General features: G+C 38.0%; 1 protein-coding gene across 1 annotated transcript in view; it reads left to right on the top strand.

Annotated features, from left to right (window-relative positions):
* DOP1A (DOP1 leucine zipper like protein A) overlaps window positions 1–24,127 on the top strand; it is a 68,645-nt gene that overhangs the window by 13,207 nt on the left and 31,311 nt on the right. Inside the window, exons 4-15 of the mRNA XM_063312641.1 lie at window positions 3,444–3,614; window positions 4,250–4,439; window positions 5,806–5,904; window positions 6,785–6,884; window positions 12,302–12,411; window positions 14,206–14,314; window positions 15,363–15,483; window positions 16,089–16,208; window positions 17,789–17,903; window positions 19,252–19,482; window positions 21,115–21,748; window positions 23,689–23,963. Coding sequence (XP_063168711.1) covers window positions 3,444–3,614; window positions 4,250–4,439; window positions 5,806–5,904; window positions 6,785–6,884; window positions 12,302–12,411; window positions 14,206–14,314; window positions 15,363–15,483; window positions 16,089–16,208; window positions 17,789–17,903; window positions 19,252–19,482; window positions 21,115–21,748; window positions 23,689–23,963 — 2,275 coding nt within the window. The remainder of the gene's footprint in view (window positions 1–3,443; window positions 3,615–4,249; window positions 4,440–5,805; window positions 5,905–6,784; window positions 6,885–12,301; window positions 12,412–14,205; window positions 14,315–15,362; window positions 15,484–16,088; window positions 16,209–17,788; window positions 17,904–19,251; window positions 19,483–21,114; window positions 21,749–23,688; window positions 23,964–24,127) is intronic.

Genomic DNA, 24,127 nt, shown 5'->3' with positions numbered 1-24,127 from the left:
CATTATATTTAAGATGTCCAAGGTTTGATCCAAATGCTGAATTCCTCATGTGTTTATATTTTGTATTTATTTATTATTTTGAGATTGCCCAACTCTAAGTGATGGGTGGCTTACAATTTAAAAATTATATATATTACAGCTGACCGAACAGAACTGAAAGCCAAAAGAGCTCAGCCACCATCCTAACCCAAGGCCTGGGAGAACAGCCAGGTCTTTAACAATGTGCTAAAAATTAAAAAGGTGGGAGCAGTCCAGATCTCCCAGAGGATATCACTCCACAGGGTAGAAGCCATCACCGAAAAGGCATGTTTCCTGGGTGCCACAAGGTGACACTGCTTAATCAACAGGACTCAGAGCATGCTCACGCTAGCTGATCCCACCAGCTGGGTGGAAATGTATGGACACAGGCAATCCCTCAAGTGGCTAGGCCCTATTTATTATTTATTTATTCATTCATTCAATTTCTATATCCGCCCGTCTCAGCAAGTGACTCTGGGCAGCTTTACAGCTATGCCATGAAGAGCTTTATAGGTGATAACCAGCACTTTGAATTGCACCCAGAAGCCAAATGGCAACCAACGCAGCTCACTAAGCAGTGTGGACATGTACATGTACCATGACAGATCCATCACTGGCTGCATCTCTGCATTCTGGAACAGCTCTAGGTTCTGAGTCATCTTAAGGGGCAGCCCCTGTAGAGCACATTACGGTAATCCAGTCAAGAGGTAACTAAGTATCAGTGACTGAAGGACATCCCTGGTGCACCAGATAAACTTGTGGAAAGGCCCTCTTGGCCACAGCTGCCTTCTGCTTTTTCAGCAGGAACTGTGAGTCCAAGAGGACATCTGGATTGCATACTAGTCTCACATGGAGAAGTGCAACCCATTAAAGAGTGAAGATGGAATGTCCTAAAAATCAGGGGGTCAAATAAACAAAGGCACTTGATCTCGTAAGGATTGAGCCTGAATCTGTTCCTCCCCATCCAGGCCTACACAGCCTCCAGGACTTTAGAAGCATCACTAGATTGGCCCGGGTCATGATGTATTATTATCATCAGCAAATTGATGTTATCAGTGCTTGACTGCATGTTGACAAGTAATGCAAAGCAGCAATTATTTTGGTCATGGTTACATATAAAGGAATGTGAACAAAAAAAACCCCAGAAAGAAATAAGCATGGGTGATATTCAGAAAGCTTTCCTATGTATAGAAAATGACACAGAGGTTTCCCAGAGAGGAAATATAGTATAGGGTGCATTTTTTAGCGAGAATAACAACAGTGCATATTGAGATATGTATTTCCATTTTCCTTTTAACCCAGAAAATAAAGTTAGTGCTAGCTGTCCTTTTCAAGTGTTATCATACCCTTATCTTGATTAATTAACGTGGAAACAAGACAAAACCAGATTGAAACAATTTAATATCCTTTCATTTTGCCTCTACTGATCTTTTCCAGTATTTTTGTTTGATTGTGATACTATTTATATATCTAAATGAGTATTTGAATAAAGTACTTAGAGCTCGTGTGTGCAGTAGTTGTAAAAAAACATAGAATGTTATTCTGTATATTGGTATAAATTAAGTGTAGAAGAAAAATTATGGGTTTTTTGTTTTTTTTAAAACCAGACGTTTGATAATTAAGTGAAAATCCTGAAAAGGCTAGAAGTCTTGGAAAGAAGAATACAGGAGTTGCCACAATAATTAGTTATGTAATGGGGCAAATGTGAAGGGCGATAGAAATACCTTGCCTACATATCTTCTTTGTCAGTCTCTTAATTATACTCTGTTTCTACTTGTATAAGCGCCAAAGCCCAGTGTAAATAAAAAGCAGGAATTTAATGTGTTTTCATTTTTAAGGCAGGTACAAAGCTTTTGCAGTAGTTTTATTTTAAACTTTAGCATCTGAGACTTAGGCCATGATCCAGGCAATTCTGGCACTGTGTTTTATATCATGCTGTCCTTTTTAATCTTACGTATATCAGTAGGGAATGTAAGCTGCTTGGAGTCAGTTTTGATAGGATGGCTTGTAAAACCTGTAAATAAATGATGCAGTAATCCAGGGGAAATATATTATCACCGTAGAGTTGATGTTCACTGCTTCTTCCACAGCCCCTGGGTTCCCTGAAACGAGAATCAAAAGACCTTCAAAATAGAGTGAGAAGTGATACAATGGCTGCATGGGAAACTGGAACCAAGGAAAATTTCCTTCCTGGATTTTTATTGGGTCTTGATATTTAAATATATTGTTAATGCCTAATGTTTGGGCATGTTTTATATGATTATCACAAAATTTGAATGATGCATTATTAAATATAAAGCATTTTGTTTAAATTAAGGTTATGTGTTTGAATTCCACGAAAAATTATTAAAGCAAAGGAATATTGTTGAGAAGGGGAAGAATTGGCAAGATATGTGAGAACATATCTGGAGATTTGTGCAAGATCCAGGCTGCTTACCACTTCATGTCAGCTTGCCTCTTGAGGCCTTGTGCAAGACATGGTGTACTAAGAGAAGCACAGTACTAAACTTCCTTTCTGTTCTTTTCACCCGATGTTGTTGTACCACATTGGTCCAAATTTGCTGTCATGGAAAAATCTTTTGGCTCACAGAATGGCACCACTAGTTTTACCTGAATATAGACAGTGGGGGCTATATGTCTCCTTAAATGAGTGCTAATGTAATGTCTGATTCTTTTGAAAATAGGATTATGATGCAAGTGTGATTAAACATACATGAAATAATTTTGTTTTTTAATAGACATTGATTATATAAATGTAACTTGACTGACAATGTGTACAGTAATATTCTGATGTAAGGGGTAATTATTCTATGGAAATATTGTAAGTTCCATCCCCATTCATCTTAGAGAAGCACTTAAAAATCACACAACACACCTTTATGCACTACATGGCACATTGAAATATCTACCCACAATGGAAGTTTTCACACATTCTGTTAAATAGTAAGTGGTCTGTATGATTTAGCTTGTTGCATCAACCCAGGTATTATGGTTTATAAATGATGTCTTATGGCTTCATCTGGTAGCATGAACCCATCCAGCTATTCAACAAACCTGGGTTTAACAAATCGCTTAACACAATTTATGAATCTGTCATTCAGTTATAACAATTACTACTTTCCTTTGCAATTCTCTCAGTAATTAGTATTTACTAATTAGTAATGTTTTATTCAATCTGCTATATTGAAAGAAGGAATACCAAAAAAAGAGTTAGTACAGAACTAACTCTTCTAATTTATTATCCTTGGAGTTTCTCAAATGGAGATAATGCACAGTACAGTATGCAGCTGGAAGCTCTGTTTTGTGTGTGGATTGGACACCCACAATACAAATTATGTTAATGAGCTGGTATACAAAGCAGTTTTGTGTTTCATACCTGTGACACTGACCTCTGTCTTTTTTTTTTTGCTTGTATGTTTTTACAGTTCTGGCCTATTTCCTCTTCTTGCTAATGCTGCAATGTCCGTCAAGCCAGCATTGCTCAGCTTGTATGAAATTTATTACCTTCCTTTGGGCAAAACATTGAAACCAGGCCTGCAAGGGTTGTTAACTGGGATACTTCCTGGATTGGAGGAGGGCTCTGAGTATTACGAAAGGTAAGGCTGAAGAATAATGGAATGTTACTGTTATCAAAACCTATCTTCCTTGTTTTAATTGGTTATGACAATGGGAGTTAATGTTTTGAAGGGAAAAGAATCAAACATTCTTGTGCATAAGTTTAAAAAGCTATTTGTAAGTTCCAGCTTCAACATCGAACTATTTTTCTTCTTTCTTGTATCTGTGATTCAGATCCTATTTCTGATTCACCTGGGGAAAATCTGTTGTGCTTAACTTTTGTATGAGCCACACATTCAGCCAGAATTCATTATAATTCATGCATGGTACTTATTGCAGGACCAACCAAGCAAGGACCCCTCTACACGTAGTTAATTTAGCATTCTGTCTGAATCATAACCCATAGTATATTCCTCCTCTACATCCTTTCTTTTGAATTCTGGCTTACCCTAACATTTAAATTGGGCACAAAATTGTTTCCAGGAAGACCGTTCTTAATCCTGTCAAACAAAAATTACGCATCTGTCCCTAAAAAGATACAGGAGAATTTCAAGGAAAGAAGTGAATTTTAGCCCCTACCTTCCCAATAAATTCCACATGATAAAAGCATAATTTCTTGTTATTTCTGAACCTTCCTTGATTTTTATTTTATCCTCTACTGTTGCTTGTGTCCCAGAACTAACACCTTGCTAGAGAAGGTTGCTGCAGCAGTGGACCAGTCAGCTTTCTACAGTGCACTATGGGGCAGTCTCCTTACCAGTCCTGCAATTCGGCTGCCTGGCATTACTTATGTCCTCTCCCATCTGAACAGGAAGCTTTCTATGGAGGACCAGCTCTATATAATAGGCAGTGACATTGAATTAATGGTAAGTGTTTGTGAAACTTTATGTAATGACAGCCCTCAGTTCTTTTCCTTCCTAACTTTTTGATAGAGTCATTGTATGAAGAAATGCATCCTGCCTGTATTGAACCAACAGTGTGTTAAATGGTGGAAAACATTTAAAATGCTGATATAAATTCTGAACTTATTTACATATTTACTTTCAGTATTTAACTTTTTTATCCGGGCAAAGCAAAGAACACATGTCATTGCCAATTGATTCCAGTGAGAAATTCAACTCTTGCCTGTGGATTCAGGGTAACTTTAAAGGAGCCTATTCATGTTGTTGTTGTTGTTTTATAAAATTTAGCCTGAATGTTTAATTTTTAAGTATCTCTGAAATATATATCAGTATTTTACAGATACATGTATATCATGTATTTGAAAGAGAGCAAGTTAGATCAGAATGTGTTTCCTGCAGACAAAAAACAGTTTGCTTTGAAGGATACATTTTTTTTCAAATAAAAATAATCTGGAGGAAGTATCCTGTTAGTGAAATAGGGGAAGAATTATTTTCCTCAGTTCTTCACTCTCCCATTCCCATGTGTCCCTCTGAAAGTGGGAAGGGACATTGGGGGCAGCAGGGAAAAGAGGAGATAAGAAAATTTACATTTCTTTTCACCAGCAGGATGATGCTGAGTAGAATTTATTTCAGGGTACTACTCCTGACTACAGAAATATTTCGTTTCACAAAAGATCATTTGGTATGCATTATTGGCAATGTAAATGTTTGCATTTTAGATAATTAATGCATTTAAGTAATACTGTATTTGATACAGTAGTGCCACAGAAGTGCTTTGGATCTTGCATGAGCAAAGCATTTTTCTGCTATTCATTAAAGCAGACCTTTTTTGGGGGGGTTTGTTTGAGCCTTAAAATACACTATTCAAATTTGTCTTTTAGTAACTAGAATTATTTAAAAATCTTATTGGCAATAAACTGATCTAACAAATTAATAGTTGCCTATGACTCCCAAAGAAAAAGTTTTGCCACTGTTTTCAAACTGATACTATCCCAGAATAGAATGTGATTAAAGTTCAAAATTATGTTCCTGACCGAAAGTCTTCCAAATGTGCCTAGCAGCCTTTATGCAGGAAAAACAACAGTGCTTTGACTAAAAATGGAGCTATCTGTATCAGGTTTTATCTGAGATGTTAAGATTTTACATATTTACATCCACAAATAAAAAAAGTTGCCTTGGAGTAACCATTCTCAGATACTTAGAAGAATTCAAACAACAAATGAAACCTCAATGGCAAGTATGTAATGTTTTTGTAAAAGTGCAATTTTTAGAAAAGTAATTAAACAGCATTATTAATTTGTACCGCTTTTTAATGGCAATTTTATTTCAGGTAGAAGCAGTAAGCACTTCAGTGCAGGATTCCAGTGTCCTAGTGCAGAGGAGCACACTTGATCTCATATTATTCTGTTTTCCATTCCACATGAGTCAGGTAAAACTTCTGAATGTTTATTGAGTGAAAGATACCCACAAATACAAATTTCAGTCTCCCTTTCTTCAAATTTCCCAAGATCTGCATAGTATTCCAGCATGAAGTAGTAACTCTTCAGTTGCTAGACTTCTATTTAGCATATCTCTTGTATTCAGAGCTTCTTTTCAGACTTCTATATCTGCATAGAGTGCTGGAAACAAAAGAGTCTGTTTTTATTCTGGTGGCAACCTATTGCTCTTCAAAGAACACCGCTCTCAAAATTCTCCTGTTTTGGAAATGGCTTTCCAGAGCCAAGTCTTTTCCTGGAAAAGCGTGGCCCTTTTTTCCTGGGCCATCATGCTACTTAATCTGTACAAATTCTTCAAAAGTGGTGCTTCATAATGTACAGGAACACATGTGAAGGGCCTCTTATAATTCAAGCAGGTGAATCTTTTTCTAGGTTGATGTGGCCGCTTCAGTAGCTGCTTCTGGCTGCCCCTATAATACATGAGCGACTCCTTGACATCTTATAGCGTGTGTGTGTTTTTTTAATTTATTTCATACATGGACATTTACTGGTGAAACTGCTTTTGATATTTTGAATCAGTTTCCATACTTAAATTATATAAACTTGAGCATTTCGATTTGCTTTAAACTTGTGGGTTAAGAAGAAAAAATATGTTTTGTCTCACACTAATTATTTTTATTGCCTTGTACTTGGGCTATGATATGTTCACCTACATCTACATAGTGGATTTTTAATAAAGATGCATTCAAATCTAATTTGCAGCTGGTATAAATTTTTATAGGTGCTTGAAAGTGAGGTAGATAATCAGTTTTCCATTGTATAACAAAGCTCTTAAATATGACACTTGTTTAAATGTGACGTTCCCGATTTTAGGCAACACGGCCAGACATGATCCGAATTCTTTCAGCATCTCTTCACGTAGTTCTGCGCAGAGATATGTCCCTCAATAGAAGGCTTTATGCCTGGCTTCTAGGTAGGTGTAGGATTTATCTATTTATTTACATCTATGCATATATCATATTTATCTGAAATGTGTAATCTGCTTTTCAATTTGCAAAAATCTTAAACCAAAGTGCATGATTTTTACTGAAAAATCAAAGAATACTATTTAACACATGAACACTTAATGCAAAAGTATCAGTAATTGAATCAATAAGAGCCAGTTTGGTGTAGTGGTTAAACCAAGAGACCGTGAGCTCTAGTCCCACCTCAGGCACAAAGCCGGTCACTTTCTCTCAGTCCTAGGAAGAAAGAGATGACAAGCCACTGCCAAATTTTTTTCTAAGAGAACTGCATGGACTTGACTGGGTAGTCTCCATGAGTCAAAAATTGACTCAAAGGCAGGCACATGTGCACTTACACACACACACACACTCACTCTCAATAGTTTTTGTCACATTATTGTTAGGAAGCTGCTGCTATATCTATCTGTAATTGGTCCTATGTGTTCTGCAAGGTTTTCCTTAATTATTTTCAAAATCAAAAATAAATAGTTTAGAGAATGTGTTTAAAGTTTTCAAACAAAAAGTCATCATTAACATATTTAGTTCTCTTTCTCCTCCTCAAGTTAAATTTGTGCAGAAGGGGTCTTATTAATAATGAGAGGCTTGTCTGATATGGTAATTATTCCAATTACTTCCAGTTCCTGCCCTTTCTGCACAGAATTTAGAGGTATAATTTTTGTGTACTTTTAGGCTAGCCTTTCCCAGTCTGGCACCCTCACAGAATTTGGCCATCTTGGCTGGGAATAATTCCTACATATCTGGTGGGTGCTAGGTTGAGTGAAGTCTCCTCCAGATTTAGAATTGCTCCTAGATTTTGGCTGGGAGAGTAACACTGTCAGGTTTGTGGAGTCCTTGCTGCTCTCTGAGTCTCACACTGAAGATGTTGCCTAGTCTGGCAATGAAACATCTGCAAGAAAACAACAAGGCTCAGAGAGCAGCAAGGACTCCACAGTTCAACCCTGAGCTACAGATATTCTCCTCAATTGTCAGGTTTGCTGGGGAGGTCCCAATGGCCCTCAACACTGTCAGTATCATTACTTACTTTCTTCCCTCTGACGTTCTTCTTGCCCTCCTCTACCACTTCATTTACTGTATCTAACCTTTTTGATAGAGACTGTTGTGTATGCTGTCAGACATATATTTATCCCATTCCTACTGTCCTTTTCCCATTCAGAAATAGCAGGGGAGAGAGTGTCACTGATGATCTAATAGAACCAGATGGCAGTGATGCTCAAGTGCCAGTTGCTTTGCAACTTTTTGAGTGTATATGTTTTAAAAATGTGTAAATAGAACATAAAGTCTATTGCAAAGCAAAATTCCAAGTGTCCCCTGTGATGAAAAGGTATCTTATTAGTCTATCAGATGTGAGGAAAAGGTTAACGGGCCTTAAAAGAGAAGCAGCCATAAAGCTAAGATACCATTGATCATGATATCCTTCTGGATTGGCTCTGGGAGTTGGGGGTCAGCGGCACAGTGTTGTGAGGTTCTCCCCCTTCCGCTGGAGCCAGTTCCAGTTGCTGTTGATGGGAGGGGTCCAGCCCCCGGCCTCTACTTTGTAAGGTGCTGCAGGGTTCAGTACTTTCTCCCTTCCTGTTTAACATCTGGGCAAAGCTGCCGGAAAAGGTGATCCGACGGTTTGGGATGAGGTATCATCACTATAGGGACACAGTGGCGCTGCGGGTTAAACCGCTGAGCTGCTGAGCTTACCGATCGGATGGTCGGTGGTTCGAATCCGTATGCCGGGGTGAGCTCCCGTTGCTAGTCCCAGCTCCTGCCAACGTAGCAGTTCGAAAACATGCAAATGTGAGTAGATTAATAGGTACCGCCTCGGCGGGCAGGTAACGGCGTTCCGTTTAGTCATGCCGGCCACATGACCACAGAAGTGTCTACAGACAAACGCCAGCTCTTTGGCTTTGAAACGGAGATGAGCACCGCCCCCTAGAGTCGGACATGACTGGACTTAATGTCAAGGAAAACCTTTACCTTTACCTATCATCAGTATGCTGATGATATCCAGCTTTATATCTCTACCTGTTACCTAAAAACTCAGGCACCCCAAGGTTTGCATGGAGCTGATAAAAACTTGGTCCCTGAATTTGGGAGAGAGACTAACTCTGCAAAATGGCTTTTTCACCCCTCCCAACAGCACAAATCATGAGTACTTCAGGCAAAGTGAAAAACATTTATTAAGGGGGTCAAGTGTTTTATAGGGTACAGAAATAAATGATACATACATTTGGTATAAGTGACATGTCAGAAAGCAAGTATTCTATAAAAGACATTGATTACATGTGAGAATTGAACAATAGAAAACATTGATTACAGATAACATTCCACAATCAGCAAATTTATGGGTTACGTCACTCTCTTTGCACTTGCAAGTGTATTCAAGGATTTTCAGAATACACTCTCTATTGTTTAGATGCTGAAAAGGCTAGTTTTTGCATGTAAAAGAAAGAAATGTTTTTTGGGTAAAAGGAAAACATGGTTTCCTGAATTTCAAAAGAAGGCATGGATGCCATGCTAATATCACCTTTATTAAAAAGCTAATATGAAGCTAAAATTCCAGACACCCTTGGCTATCTGAGTGATGCTGTGGAAGTTTTAGTGCCTGGAGGCTGTGGGAGCCTTAGATGGGATGGCTGTGGGGGCCTGGATGGGTTTCAGCTTAACCCAAGGAACACGGAGTGGCTTTGGGTTTTTGGACCTCCTGATTCTAGGTAGATTCCATTTTTGGTTCTGGATGGGGTAGTACTGCTTCAGAAAGAACCAGTGTGCAATCTGGGGGTCCTCCTGGACTCATGGCTCCTACTCAGAAAGAAGGTGGCAGCCTGGCTAGGAAGGCCTTTGCATAGCTTTAGCTGCCAATTTGCTTCTGGGTGCAATTCAGGGTGCTGGTAGCACCTTTAAAACCCTACATGGCTTGGGGCTGGGTTACTTATGGTACCATCTCTTTCCAGTTGTTTCTACCCATCCTTTCCTATCCAGCAGGAGAGGCATGCAGCGTGTACCATCAGCCAAGGAATGTCAATTGGCAGGGCCCCGAAGAAGAGCCTTTTCTGCGTGGTACCCACCCATAATCTCTCCTTAGATTAGGTTGGCCCCCACCCTGTTGCCTTCTGTAAGGCTTTGAAGACCTGGTTCTGTGCCTGAGCCTGGGGCCCTGAATGTGGGACAGGACTGGTTTCTTGGCTATGTTGAGGGCTTTCTATGATTTTCCAGCAGCTGTGTTTTTTATGTCTTGTTTTATTTTTGTATTATATATATTTTAATTGTATTCAATGTTGTGAGCCTCCCAGAATCATGTACTTGAAAGGGGCCGCCATAAACAAACAAACAAATAAGCAAGCTTAGAGGGAGAGGACGTAAGGGAAGAGAAAGGCAGTTGGCAGTAGGACTCTAGTAACTTTCTCAATGAAGCACTTGGGGGGGTCTTTTTCTTTTTTGGTTTGTTTGTTTTTTAAGAGAAACAGTTTACCATATCCTGTGTTGTTAGTTGGTGGCTTGGGCTGCCTTCAAAAAGGGATGGGAGACTTCATTCAAAATACGGTCTCATTTAATCACAAGACTGAACCAAAGGACAGTATTATTCTTGGACTGGAACAACTCAGTATTTCTGAGCTCATTTCTGAGCACAAATCCAAGTAATAGTTTTAAACATTAGAACATGAGGTCTTGTTCTACAACTACATAAATGAAATGCTTTTTCCTAACCAGCCATTTCATGCACAAAAGCTTCCAGTTTTGAAATACCAAGCTTGTGTGAATTATGTATATGGTAGCTAGACTGACTTTGTCAGCAAGATTTCCACTAACTGGCAATAACCTGGAAACTTTTTGTGCTTATAAAACAATATACAGTAGTTTTATAATTTTTGTAGTTTTATTGTGGTTGTGAACCACCTAGAGCTGTGCTCTAAGATGGGTTCCCCATTTAGTTGTGTCTAATGACACACTAGGGGCGGTGCTCATCTCCGTTTCCACGGCCGAAGAGCAGCATTGTCAGAAGACACTTCCACAGTCATGTGGCCAGCATGACAATCACAGAAACGCTGTTACCTTCCCACCAAAGCAGTACCTATTTATCTACTCGCATTTGCATGCTTTTGAATTGCTAGGTTGGCAAGAGCCGGGGCGAGTGCGGGAGCTCACCCTGCCATGCAGTGCTCAGATGTTGAACCGCCGAACTTGCAACCTTCCGGTCGACAAGCCTGGCGTCTTACCCACTGAGCCACCACACCCCCTAAGATGGGTTGCCATACAAATATTTTAAATAAATAAATATGTTGTCAGGACATACCCTACAAATCAGTTTCCAAGAATGTCATGCGTGTATCCCACAAAAAAAAGTGGAGGGGACTTATAAACAGAAAGGATAAACATACAACAGTGTCTCCTACTGGGGAAGATGACAATGGATTCAGCTCTTCTCCCCAAACTATTTTTTTATTCGATTTATTGACAGGATTTTTAAACTGCCTTACTTTTATACAAAGCTCTAGGCATTGTATAAAATAATCAGAATATAATACAAAGCAATACAATAAAAACAATATGTTTTTGTACTTACAAAATGTTTAGCAGTGTAGTTCCTTAATATTTTTGTCTGAAGTAGTTCCCCATTATATCCTTACTGCCTATTAGGTGTGTTTTAAGACTGCACAAATCAGTTGCTTCATTACTACTCCTCCCTTTGAGTAGGGCAGTTGCTTAATTAGGATAGCTGTTCCTTATAAGCCAACTGTTTACTTTCCTTTCTTAGAGGATGGAACTGTGTATGCCACCCGGGTGTTCTCCCTGCCTAAACTAGCCAATTATTCCCCAGATATGTTGCAGTATGTTGCACTTCAGTATTAAAGTGAAATTCAGGTATCAGTCCAGTCAGTTTCTGTACATAGAACAGAGGGGAGTACCATCTGCTTTGCTTTAAGGCAGCAAAATGTCATGTGCAGTCTTACTGCACCATCATTCTCTGTGGTGCATCTACATATTGCAGGATTGTTGTAAGAATTAGGGCAAGATAATCCTCACAAAGCACTTTAAATATTCAGATATATGTATATAAATGTATGTGTGCATGTGCATTTTGCAAAATTGCTACTATTTCAGTTTCCTGAATCCTTGTGAAATAAAAGTGTGAAGTCTACATTAAATTAACTTTGGCATTCAGGAATCTTTATAGATACAAAAGCAGCCTGATATTTTACTCTTATTGAATTAGTTTCCTTTTATTAAATTTAACTTAAAATGGTCTTTCCTCTTGCCAACAATATTTGGACGGCAAAATGGTGAGTTCCCGTAACTCAGATATTGTGCTCCCTGTTCTTTGTTCTTTAAGGTTACTGAAGGAGAGCATTGACTGGCCTTTCATTTTCTTTGTTTGAAGGTTTTGATAACAATGGGGCTATTACAGGACCTCGAAGTACACGACATAGTAATCCTGAAGAACATGCAACATACTACTTCAATACATTCTCTAAGGAAATGCTAGTTCAGGTAATCAGTAGTTCAGGTAAAATGCTTGTGTGTGTTGGAGGAAGGAAGATACATATCTTTGTGTGTTGAATAATTGGTGAGTGCTGAAGTTGGTCATGGTGTGTGCTTTTTTGCATGCTGTAGTATCAGAAATAAATCTTGGCAAATCACATTAAACTGAACATGGATTATTAGTTATGTAATGTGATATGTAAAGTGCCCTCCCACAAAATGGTTTTGATTGTCTTAGGGTTGTTGGGACATACTCTGCAGATCCAAGAATGCCATGAGCGTATTCCGCACACACACCAAATAGCTTGTTCTATGAACAGGAGGGATGAACATGCAGCAAGAGCTCCTACTGGGGAAGATCACAATCGATTTTGCTTTTCCCACCCAAAACTATTCATTTATTGGATTTATAAACTGCTGCATAAAATAATCAGACTATAATACAAATAGCAGTCCAATAAAAAAACAGTAGTAACAGTAACAAACAATAACGGTGCAGATCTTTCTGTAGCTGTTTAAATATCATAGGCCTTCGGGAAAAGCCAGATCTTAATTATTCTCCAGAAAGTCATGAGTGGGGGCCATTCTTTCCTGGGGAGTAAGTTGTTTCAAGAGATGGGAGCAGTCATCAAAATGTTCACCTCTGTGTCCCCTCTGACTTTTAGCAGGCACTCTATTCAACCAGATTGGGCGGGCAGAATTTACTTGTAATAGGCGGCCTCTAAATTACCCAGGCCTTGAGACATTTAAGACTGCACAGATATTAGCCAGCACTTCGCATTGCACTTGGAAACAAACCAGTAACCAATGCAGCTCCATAACAGAGAGCTTCTGTGGCAACGCCATGACTGTCCAGTAAGCACACAGGCAGCTGCATTTTGCACCAGCTGTCGTTTTCAGGTGGTCTTTAGGGACAGCCCTGCGTAGTGTAAATGGCAGTAGTGGAGGCACAAGGGGAAAATGGAGGAGGTGACTGTCTCCCACAACTCTTTCTTATTGTCACTATAGCACTTTCTCCACAACCTTCCCCAAGAAGGGGAGGTTGGCTATAGAATAATAGCTGTTCCCTTGGTATTGCTTTGGAGGATCCCTTAATTCTCCAGAGCAGCTTTTCAAGGGATTCAGGGACAGCAGGAAATAGACAAATAGAATATTTGCATGTCTTCCTTGCTCCACCAAGAGCATTCCTTGAGTGGAATTCTTCTCCTAGGATATCTAGATCCAATTCCATGTTCCTCCATATTTATCAGGTACCAGTATTTTTCATGGACTCAGGACTGATTAACCAGACAGAAAGTTTCCTCTAGTTCAGTATACAATGATTGATTGATTGATAGATAGATAGATAGATAGATAGATAGATAGATAGATTCATTCCTTAGGGTTGCAGCTAGAATATTCCAGGTATATTCATGAGAGCAAGAAACAAGATTGATCCTCAAAGTGTTACTTGTAGAGATAGACTTCATCATTATATCTGGGTTCACATATAAGCAACAAATATATGTTATTGTTATTATTAGGTTTATCCCCATGGTTATAGGATCTGGGTCCACATACGATAAACCATAATAAATTTCAATTGATTTTGACATAGGATATTGTGTATACTCAGCCATTGTGATTTATAAACCTTGATTTGTGACTTAGCACAATGTGAAAACCCAACTGAGATTCCTTCCACAAAACATGGTTAGGCAAATCATAACATAGTGCAGTCCGTTACCCAGATCTGTGAGTGACCTTGCATTTTGCCTAAATTCTCATAATTACATACAAACCCTAAAGTATCCTCTTTTACAGGCTATGGTGGGAATTCTGCAAGTCAATGTGCATAGTGAAGAGAGCACATTGATGCAAGATCTAAAGCCTTTTCGGATTCTTATCAGTCTACTGGACAAACCTGAGCTAGGTAACTAAATGTTAATTGGCAGTGTGTTTGAGCGTATGACGAGTGTTGCATTAGACTGGATCTTGGATAAAAAACGAGCTTAGACTTTCTATGTACGTGTGTTCATGCACTATAAATAAAGCAGTAACCCTGATGTTTATAGTCAACCTTTCCTCTCCTTCTCTTGTCATCCAAATTACTATGATGAAGCCGTGCTCCTCTTGTCCTGTCTTCAAATGCTGACACCAGCCCATTACCACATAGATTGGTGGTGCGGTGTTGTTGTCATCAGGAGTAGAGAGGAAGGGTGGTGCTTATCCAGGGGAATGCTGGGAAGAGTTAAAATTGTGCTAAAGTAACAATCACGGGGAATGGTTAGGGGATCTACAGCTGTCTAGCACTGTAGGGATCTAAATGCAGCTAGATATGTCAGCAGACAAATTTGGGGTCAAATTCACATCATGTAAGTAATACAAGAAAAATGGCAACCAGGAATAACTAAGATTGCAGCCTAACTATTAATGGTGGCATGCACATGTTAATTCATAAAACAAACACAGTGATAAGTATCATATTAGTGTATTATACATCCAGTACCAAAATATCATCTTCCTCCTGAAATCAGTGGTAGCTGTCATCATTTCCAACAGTTTTCAGAACATTTTTTTTTACTCAAGGTAATGGTGTAAAAATTATTTTACCCCATTGATAAATTTCATAGTATTAGTGACATAAATGCCTGGAATAAAATGTATGTAAACACTTTTCAATTGTGTCAGTGGGCCTTTCAAATAATTACCTACTATACACTTAGTAACTGAAATCAGTGAGACATAAGCCAGCAAACATGTCATAAAGTCAATGGACAATTATTTGTTTGCCTTGTAAAAAAATTCTGCTATAATCAGCATTGTATTGCAAACTTATTTTCCCAGCACTTCAACTGCAGTGAAAATATGTTGATCAGATCTCTGCAGGATTTCTGGAATTCTGACAACAATACCAAATATACGTACAGTGCAGGATACTGTATCAATATAATTGCAATTCTTCCCCTTATTCATGTTAGGACCTGTAATATTAGAAGATGTCCTGATTGAAGTATTTAGGACATTATACACCCAGTGCAAAGCGGAACTGGATCTTCAGATGGAATCTTCCTTCAGTAAGGATCATATTCAACTAAGCAGGTGATTATGAGGGGAAAGAAGAAAGAAATCATTGCCATGGGCCTAATCATTCAGTTACTCCTGTTAATTAGTTTTTTGTGAATAGCAGGCTTTCATGCTCATTGGGCAAAAAAAAAGTAAGAATGCAGAAAATTGAGGGGGAAAAAACATTGTGTCACAGAATAGGTGGTCATCTCGGATTTTTGAGGATTTTTCTGATATGAACTGCATTTTCTTGGAGATAATATGCTAATTGTGAGTAGGGTCATATTCTAGCAATGAATCTTTTTTAAAAAGTAAAATCTTCTCCCTCAAGTCAGCTCAATTTCTGACGACTAAGGACACATCCATGTTTTTTCCCCCTTGGCCCCAGTATGGAGGTGGTTTGCCATTGCCTTCTTTTGAGATGTGTTTTGACTTCGTAGTTTAGCCTGCAGCCCTGGTATTTCCAGGTGGCCCCCATCCATATATTAACCAGACTCTGGTTAGCTTCTGAGTCCAAACCAGATTAACCAGACTAGCAAAGATGGAGCTTGTCTCTGGCCATTCACTACTAGAGACTTATTTCATCATGCAGATAGTTGACTGTTTATATATTTCATGGAGCTGTTATGCTTTTCTTTTAGCAAATTGAGGGAAAATAAGAAAACAGCAGAGCTGATTAAAACTGCCAATCTTCTGTTTAATTCTTTTGAGCCTTATTATATGTGGGATTACATTGCCCGTTGGTTTGAAGAATGCTGTAGGTAAGGTACATTTCAATGAATTGTTATATATTACTGTTGATAAGGTATATTTTATAAAACAGTTTTTTTATTCTTTGAGAAAAATAAAGGAATTGGTTCATTTCTGATCTGAAGGAAATAAAAGTTGCATAATTCCAAATATTCAAAGTCATCTATCTTTTAGAAGGGGGGACTGATGCGGAAGACATTACTTTATTTTTCTGAGAGAGTGTGCACAGGACGTGCTATCACATAGTTTCTCTGTCTTGATGACTTTCAAAGTATGCTTGACTCCAGTGAAAGGCATTGTTTTTAGGATGTATGAGGAATACTGAAAGTCCGTTTGGTGTGCTTAGTCTATAATGGTCCATTCAGATGTGCACATTAGTAGTCAGTGCTGAAGGTTATGGACCATGATTCTATATATGGGTCTTTTTTCGTGGAACAAATGAGGGGAGGTGATTTTTACCTCCCTGCTAAAACTTTTGCCCTTTGAGAAGTTGTTCTGGAGAGTTAGGGAACCCTGCAGAATAGTGTATGAGTTTGTAAACAGAAGGGGATTCAAGGACATTGCAACCTAATCTATGGGAAATCATAATAATAGTGGTTAAACAGAAACACTTGTCATTGCTCTTCTCCTTGGGAGAAGAGCAATGACAAATCTCGATAAAATAGTTAAGAGCAGAGACATCACACTGACAACAAAGGTCTGCATAGTTAAAGCAATGGTGTTCCCCGTAGTAACATATGGCTGCGAGAGCTGGACCATAAGGAAGGCTGAGAGAAGGAAGATAGATGCTTTGGAACTGTGGTGTTGGAGGAAAATTCTGAGAGTGCCTTGGACTGCAGAAGATCAAACCAGTCAATCCTCCAGGAAATAAAGCCAGACTGCTCACTTGAGGGAATGATATTAAAGGCAAAACTGAACTACTTTGGCCACATAATGAGAAGACAGGACACCCTGGAGAAGATGCTGATGCTAGGGAGAGTGGAGGGCAAAAGGAAGAGGGGCTGACCAAGGGCAAGATGGATGGATGATATTCTAGAGGTGACGGACTTGTCCCTGGGGGAGCTGGGGGTGTTGACGACCGACAGGAAGCTCTGGCGTGGGCTGGTCCATGAAGTCACGAAGAGTCGGAAGCAACTAAACGAATAAACAACACAAACAGAAACACAAATTCTTAATTGCTTGATGTTTCAGATTCTGATTTTTAAGAAACTGAGACCATATTTGGAGAGTATCTTTCTGCAGCTGAAATGCAGTTCTCTCACCTCCACTGCTGCTTTATGTTTGTTTGTTTGTTTATTTATTTATTCAATATGTAGGGCTGCCCATCTCACCTAAGTGACTTAGTTAAAACAGTTAAAACAACAATCCAATAAAAAAACAAGTTAAAAACCAAAATACAAACATATAAAACATTGATAACTTCTTTAAAACAAAAATAACCATATTTATAACATTATAAAAAGTTTTAACCATCTTTATAACATTATAAAATAGCAGTTTAGGAACTGTTGTTACATTAAGCAATCTGCTTATATTTTCTTGTCCTGCAAATGCTGTGCTACCAATGCATAAACTGTGCTTGAATTCATAGGCGGACTCTGCATGCTCGATTACAGGCTGTGCCTGGAGGTGCTAGTGAACCTGCTGAACTCCCTCTTACCAATTTCTGCCTTCTGGTTGATTTTTTGTTGGATATAGTCTCTTTGGTAAGGTTCCTTCTTTTTGTTAACCGTCTTCTTAATATTTCTCTGTTGTTTTATAAAATAGATGGGATGGAGAAACCTAATCTTTGGCTTTAACCCAGGTAACAATATCGTAGGTTCTGAGTTTAACAATTAAAATTTATAACACAGAGACTACCTTTTTTTTATGTGTAGGATCTGTTTCATTTCTTCGTCACTGTGATTTCTCTTTTTTTTATTACTATGCTGCTTTGACTATAGAATAGATTTTGTTGTTGTTAAATCTGCTAAATAATAGTAGTTCTTTTGTGTATATCACAGCTGTCTGTTAGATAACAGTATATGTTAATATAGTCTCTTGGAAATGCTTTTTTCCTGTTACCTTTCTTTTATCTTCAAATTCTTTGCTTTTTCATTTCAAAGCCTACTAGAAGTATGAGAGTGCTTTGTCAGGTATGGCATTATTACTGTTTTTCTCCTTTAATAAAAACAATCCTTTGCACACAATTCTGACAATATATATTTTGTAAAATTTGTTGTAAGAAAACTGAAAATGTTTTATTAGACCATCATTCTTGAACTATTGATTTCCATTATTAACCTGTCTTCAAGTGATTATTATTAACAGAATAAATAAAATATTTATATCTCATTAGGAGATACATACATGAATATTTTTCACATTCTAAAATTCAGTGAACAATATATTGATTTGAGAAAAAGGAATTACTTTTCATTGCTTTAAATAAGGTCTAAGAAGTACATGAGAATTACTCAGAAGTCATCACTTCTGAAATTCTTTAAAGGTTGTGCTGATTTCTTTTGTATGCTAGAATATGTGGGTTTATGTATATTTGTCTATAAATAGATATGAAGAGTGCATGTCAAGGATATAAGGCTGTATCGTGTAAGGTTTTTTGGAAAGGCCCTTCCTTTCCTTCTGTTCTTCTGACAGCTTCTCAATTCCCATCATGTTCCCAAAGCCTCTGTCAGTTCAGGAATTTGAATTGCCTATTGCATGGAACAGAGGGGGAAATCAGTAAAAGCAACGTGGAGGCAGCTTCTGTTGTTCTTAGAGCCCCAGTTTTAGAAGGTGTCCATGCCTGTCTGTTTGCTTTGGCCCCTCTCCTCCCCTCCTCAGTCCCCTGTGTTATAATCCCTCACATTTACTAGGGTCTTCCAATATTAAAGAGAGGTCTGGAAATATTATCTTATTCTTCTGGCATTCTTCTGGATTAAGTTATTAACATAACTTAATATGTTACTTAAAAAATCTGATTTCTGGAAATCGATTGCATATTTACATTGTTACAATTCACTAGATTAATAAAACAGTGATTATTTAATAAAGTGCTTTTTATTTTGTTTGTAGGAAACCTATATTGAAATACAAACAGAACATCTGCCTCAGCTTTTACTTAGAATGATCTCTGCACTGACGAGCCACCTTCAGACACTGCACTTGTGCGAGCTGACTGATTCCTTGAAACTCTGCTCAAAGATTCTTAGCAAAGTTCAACCTCCACTGTTATCTGCTGGTACTGATGGTGTCCTACAGCTACCAAACAGGCACAGTGCTCTCAAAGAATGTGAAGAGAAAAAGGTAACCCTGCAGATGTTCTTGCTTTGTTTAAAGATTACAGAGTAACTTTTTTAAAAGGTGTGCTATCAACTTATCTATTATTCTGCTGCTTAAAAGTCAGTGACCTACTACAAGAATGGTCAGGTGACCACTACCTCTAAGATCTTAGGTTGCTTGTACATTTTACCACCTAGAGTCCCTCTTTAGGGGGGAGATGGGCGGTGATAAAAATTTAACAAACAAACAAACAAATAACTAAAATTTCTCTGCTAAAATCTATCTTGGGTACTCCATGTTAACCAGCAACACACCTTATAAGCTTGTTTTCTTTGTCTCTAGTAATAGAAGAGAATAAAGAAGTCATTTCCTACCCTTACACTCAATAGAGCAATACCACATTTCCTGAAACTAAAGATAATAAATCTTTAGTATTGGTATTCTGTTCAGTTTTTAGATGTCTAACATTTTGAAGCTACAGGGAAAAGGAAGGGAGGATACAAATTGATTTTTTTTGAATAATTGAAATATATCCAGAATTAATTTTTATAGCACTGTCAATCAAAAATATCAACAATAACATATAATAACAGTATGCATAATTTGGTTTCCTCATAGTTATTCTGTATGGTGAATTTATTAAGTATAACTAGATAATAATTATGATTACTAATGGAATATACTTTTAAATGTTAATTTTTGTTATAAATGGAGCCATAACTGCAGACCTCTGGACAACCTGGGATCTTTTAATTTTGTCAGTTGACAAGTTGGAAAAACAAAGTTGAAGACAGAAGAAACTATCACAGGAAAATAAGACAGAATTATATCCTGTGCGGCCTTGCCAAGAGCAGATCCACCAGCCTCTAGACAAAAATCAGATCAGGCTCTGAATCATCTTTCCTTCTCTGGAGAAATGGCAATGGCTCTGAAGCCTCAAATACATCTGGTTCTTGTGCAGGAGAGTTGTGCCACACTGCTTGTCCTCTGTGTACAGGAACTGTACTGCTCTGCTATACTAGATAAAAGTCTCCCTTTTACAAGCTAATATGAAGCCTTTTGCAAAAGCCTGTTTTGGCAGGCCTTGTTGACAAAGTGGCCCTGCAAAACTGAAGACAAACCAGATAAAATAATATGGAGAGATAATCACAGTAACTCATTTGTACTAAACAGAACAGATAGGCTTCAGATTCATTAAATACTTCTATAGACTTAAATATATGATTTTAGAATTAATGTAATTTGCTGTCAAGATGCATCAAATAGCTTGGTAGTGATATTCATTCAATTTGATTCAAATAGTTCAGACTTTTTTTTCATACACTAGAAATCAATGGGTCTTTACTTAGTTATGGTTTAATTTAAGAACTATTAACTTCATTAAAGGGATTCTGTCATCATGCTTCATGTCATTCTAGTATGCAGAGGCCACAGAGTATTGAATGGGATTACTTCAGTTTAAATTTTATGTGGATTTTGTAAATTAAGGGTGAGGGTCATTGAAGTTCTAAAATAAGTTGTAGAAAGTATACAATAAGTAAAAGACAGCTGCAAGTATCTTCTTGAAGTTGTCTTTTACTTATAATCTAAAAAGAAGAGAAGGGTTGTTTTATGTGTTATTTAAATCTTACTCTTTTCTTCTTCTCTCTTGAGTAGATGCCCCTAGTTGCTGTAGAAAATCCCAATGAGGTATTTGAGGATGGAGAAAATCCCCCAAGCAGTCGATCATCTGAAAGTGGATTTACTGAGTTTGTGCAATACCAAGCAGATACAACTGAAGAGATTGACAGGATGTTGAGTGGGGGTCCTGGAGTACCTGCCATCCCCCTTATGGGCAGTGCCTCCTCTGAAACAGAGACTGCCTCAACAGTGGGTTCAGAGGAAACCATTGTGCAGCCTCCTTCCAAGTTGACCCAGGGGACAGGATCTCGGAGTGGGAAGACAATGACAATTCAAAAGACTGCAATGCAGTGCTGTTTGGAATATGTCCAACAGTTTTTAACCAGATTTATCAACCTCTACATCATTCCAAGCAATTCATTGTCTCGGCCTTTGGCAACAGGGATTCAGGAGGACCTTGTGAGAGGGAAAGGAGAGGCTGCACAATGCACAAGAGAGTCACAAGGAGATGCAGCTAGAGGGAAGAAAACAGCTAAGAAGACAACAGCAAAAGAGTATCTCTCTGCATTTATTGCTGCATGTCAGCTCTTTCTTGAATGTTCAAGTTTTCCAGTTTACATTGCAGAAGGAAACCACCCCTCTGAAATCCATGCAGAGAAAGCAGATGTTGGTGAGTAATTTTGTATATGAAATTTATCTTAAGGTGGTTTTTTTTAGTATTTGACTGATTCATGGGAGGTGGAGGGAGAGGGAAGGTATTACTACATTTCTTTCTGTTTCCTGTTTTATGTAAGCAAAAAAAAAAACCAGAACAGTGTTTGCTTCGTGGGGAAGTTAGAATATTTCCCAGTAAAAGTTAGATGTGTGATGTGCTGAGACTTAATTTGGAGAATCAGTTTGAAGAGATTCTGCTCCAGACTAATGTGCATTTAGTATATTGGTGTCCATCAGGGCTCAGCATAACATGTGGTTGAATTAAATGCATATCTTTATGTTTTTAATGTATTTTTATGACATACTGACTTTGGTCAGATTTACACAACACAATTAATCAGGGAAGCATGTTGTTTGGACCTGCTAATCCACTCAGTACTATGGAGGGGGAAAGGAAGGCACCGTTTAATCTAACTGTTAGTCAAACTATTTCCCCCTGTTTAAGGCAATCCAGAAACCCAGTCAACCAGTTGTTCAAGCCCCAGGCTGTCAGATCTCCTTAGAAATAAGACAAGTAGAGGTGCTTTATTATAAACATTGCTGCCAAGGCATAATAGCCACAAAATATGCCTCACAATATCCTCGTTGGCTGCAGTGCCCAAGCTACATTTTTAAAAATTTATTTGAATTTATAAGCTGCCCAACTCCAATGGAATCTGGGCAGCATACATCAACTGCTGCTGGCTGACCAATGGGTTCATTGTTCATTAACATCATGAAAAGCTTTTGCTGATGCACTTGAATGTGGGATTACGAAATCCTTTCATTGGGGATGAGAGGACTAATAATAGTATAGTTTTATTAGTCTTAAAAAACTCTAGAAGTTTTTCTTCTGTGAGCATGTTCTAGATGAACCTCATGGATTTCCAGATGTGAGCTCTTGGTTATAATTCTCAGCAAGGGCCATGCTGACTGGGCAATTCTTGGGGTTGAAGTCTTGAAGTCCTTGAGGTTGTAGACAGCTGTTCTAGATTATTCAAAGCTTGTATTACTTTTTGCTATACTGTATATGTATATTGTATGTTGCACTTTGCTTTTTGAACATAGATTGCACTTATCATACCTGAAAAAGCTCAGTGCACCATTATGTTATGTGTCAATCATGAAGCTGGAATGAAGCATTCTGAAATACATTTTATTCCTAGTTTTTATTTATTATCTATATAAATTCATGTAGGTCTGAAAATTCAGACACAACCCACAAACCTACACTTTTGTTTTCAGTAGCACCTGTAAATCAGTGTGCAAAATTGGACCTGATGCCTTTAGTGATATAAATAGAATACAGTAGTCCAAGAGTGCATTTCTTTGCCTTGTTCCGTTTCTCTCTTCTACATTGTCTTTTCTTCTCTGTTTAATGTTTACTTATCACAAATTTAGATGCTGGCCACATTCTAGAGAGCTATTTTAGATGTGTCTGATGAATACTTTTTACTTTTAATTACCATCACAAGTGGTTTTTGAGTACTGAGTTTCAAAACCAAACTGTACTTGCTATGATGCTGGCAAAGGTGGTGTTTCAGAAAGGCATAACTAGCCATAAGCAAACTATTCTCTGGTTAGCATTCTGTAAGCTGAACGGCCTTCCCATCTTGCCCTTCATTAAAAGTTACCTAATGAAAAATGATGCTATGGTTCTTTAATGCCTAAATAGAAGACGAATAAATAATCATCCATTCTGTTAGGTATCACAAAACTATCAATGAAGACTTGTAATGATGGTGATAGTTGAGTAGATAAGCAGGATGGAAAAAAATATCCAGATGTAAGTCAAATATAATAAAATGTATAATATGTAATAAACTTATCTTTTTCTATTAAAAATGTATAATAAAAATGTCTTTCCTTCTTTCCTTCCTTCCTTCCTTCTTTCCTTCTTTCTTTCTTTCTTTCCAGATTGTGAGCAAGAGCAGCCCCTTTTGTGGCTCCAGACACTTATGAGTGCTTGCAGGCAAGCAAATGATTTTGGTGTCCAAGGCATTACTATTTCTTTAATAATGGACTTAGTTGGATTGACTCAGTCAATTGCTGTTGTCACTGGAGAAAATCGGAATAGTGTAGAAACAGCGCAACCTCTTAGTCCAAACCAGGGAAGAGTAGCTGTTGTTATCAGACCTCCTCTTAATCAAGGCAACCTCAGATATATGGCTGAAAAGACAGATTTTTTCAAGGTACAGGAGATCATTCATAAATTTTTTGTAATAATTAAGATCTATAGTTTGGGGAGATTTTGTTATCAACATCAAGAAGCTGTATCTTTACTATTAGGTAAACAAAATTTCCCTTGGTTTTTCTTCACCCTCCTGTCCTCCCACTTTCCATCCAAATTAGTTTG

Source organism: Candoia aspera, chromosome 1, assembly GCF_035149785.1.
Source record: "Candoia aspera isolate rCanAsp1 chromosome 1, rCanAsp1.hap2, whole genome shotgun sequence".
NCBI lineage: Eukaryota > Metazoa > Chordata > Lepidosauria > Squamata > Boidae > Candoia > Candoia aspera.
This window is presented reverse-complemented; position numbering and strand designations above follow the sequence as displayed.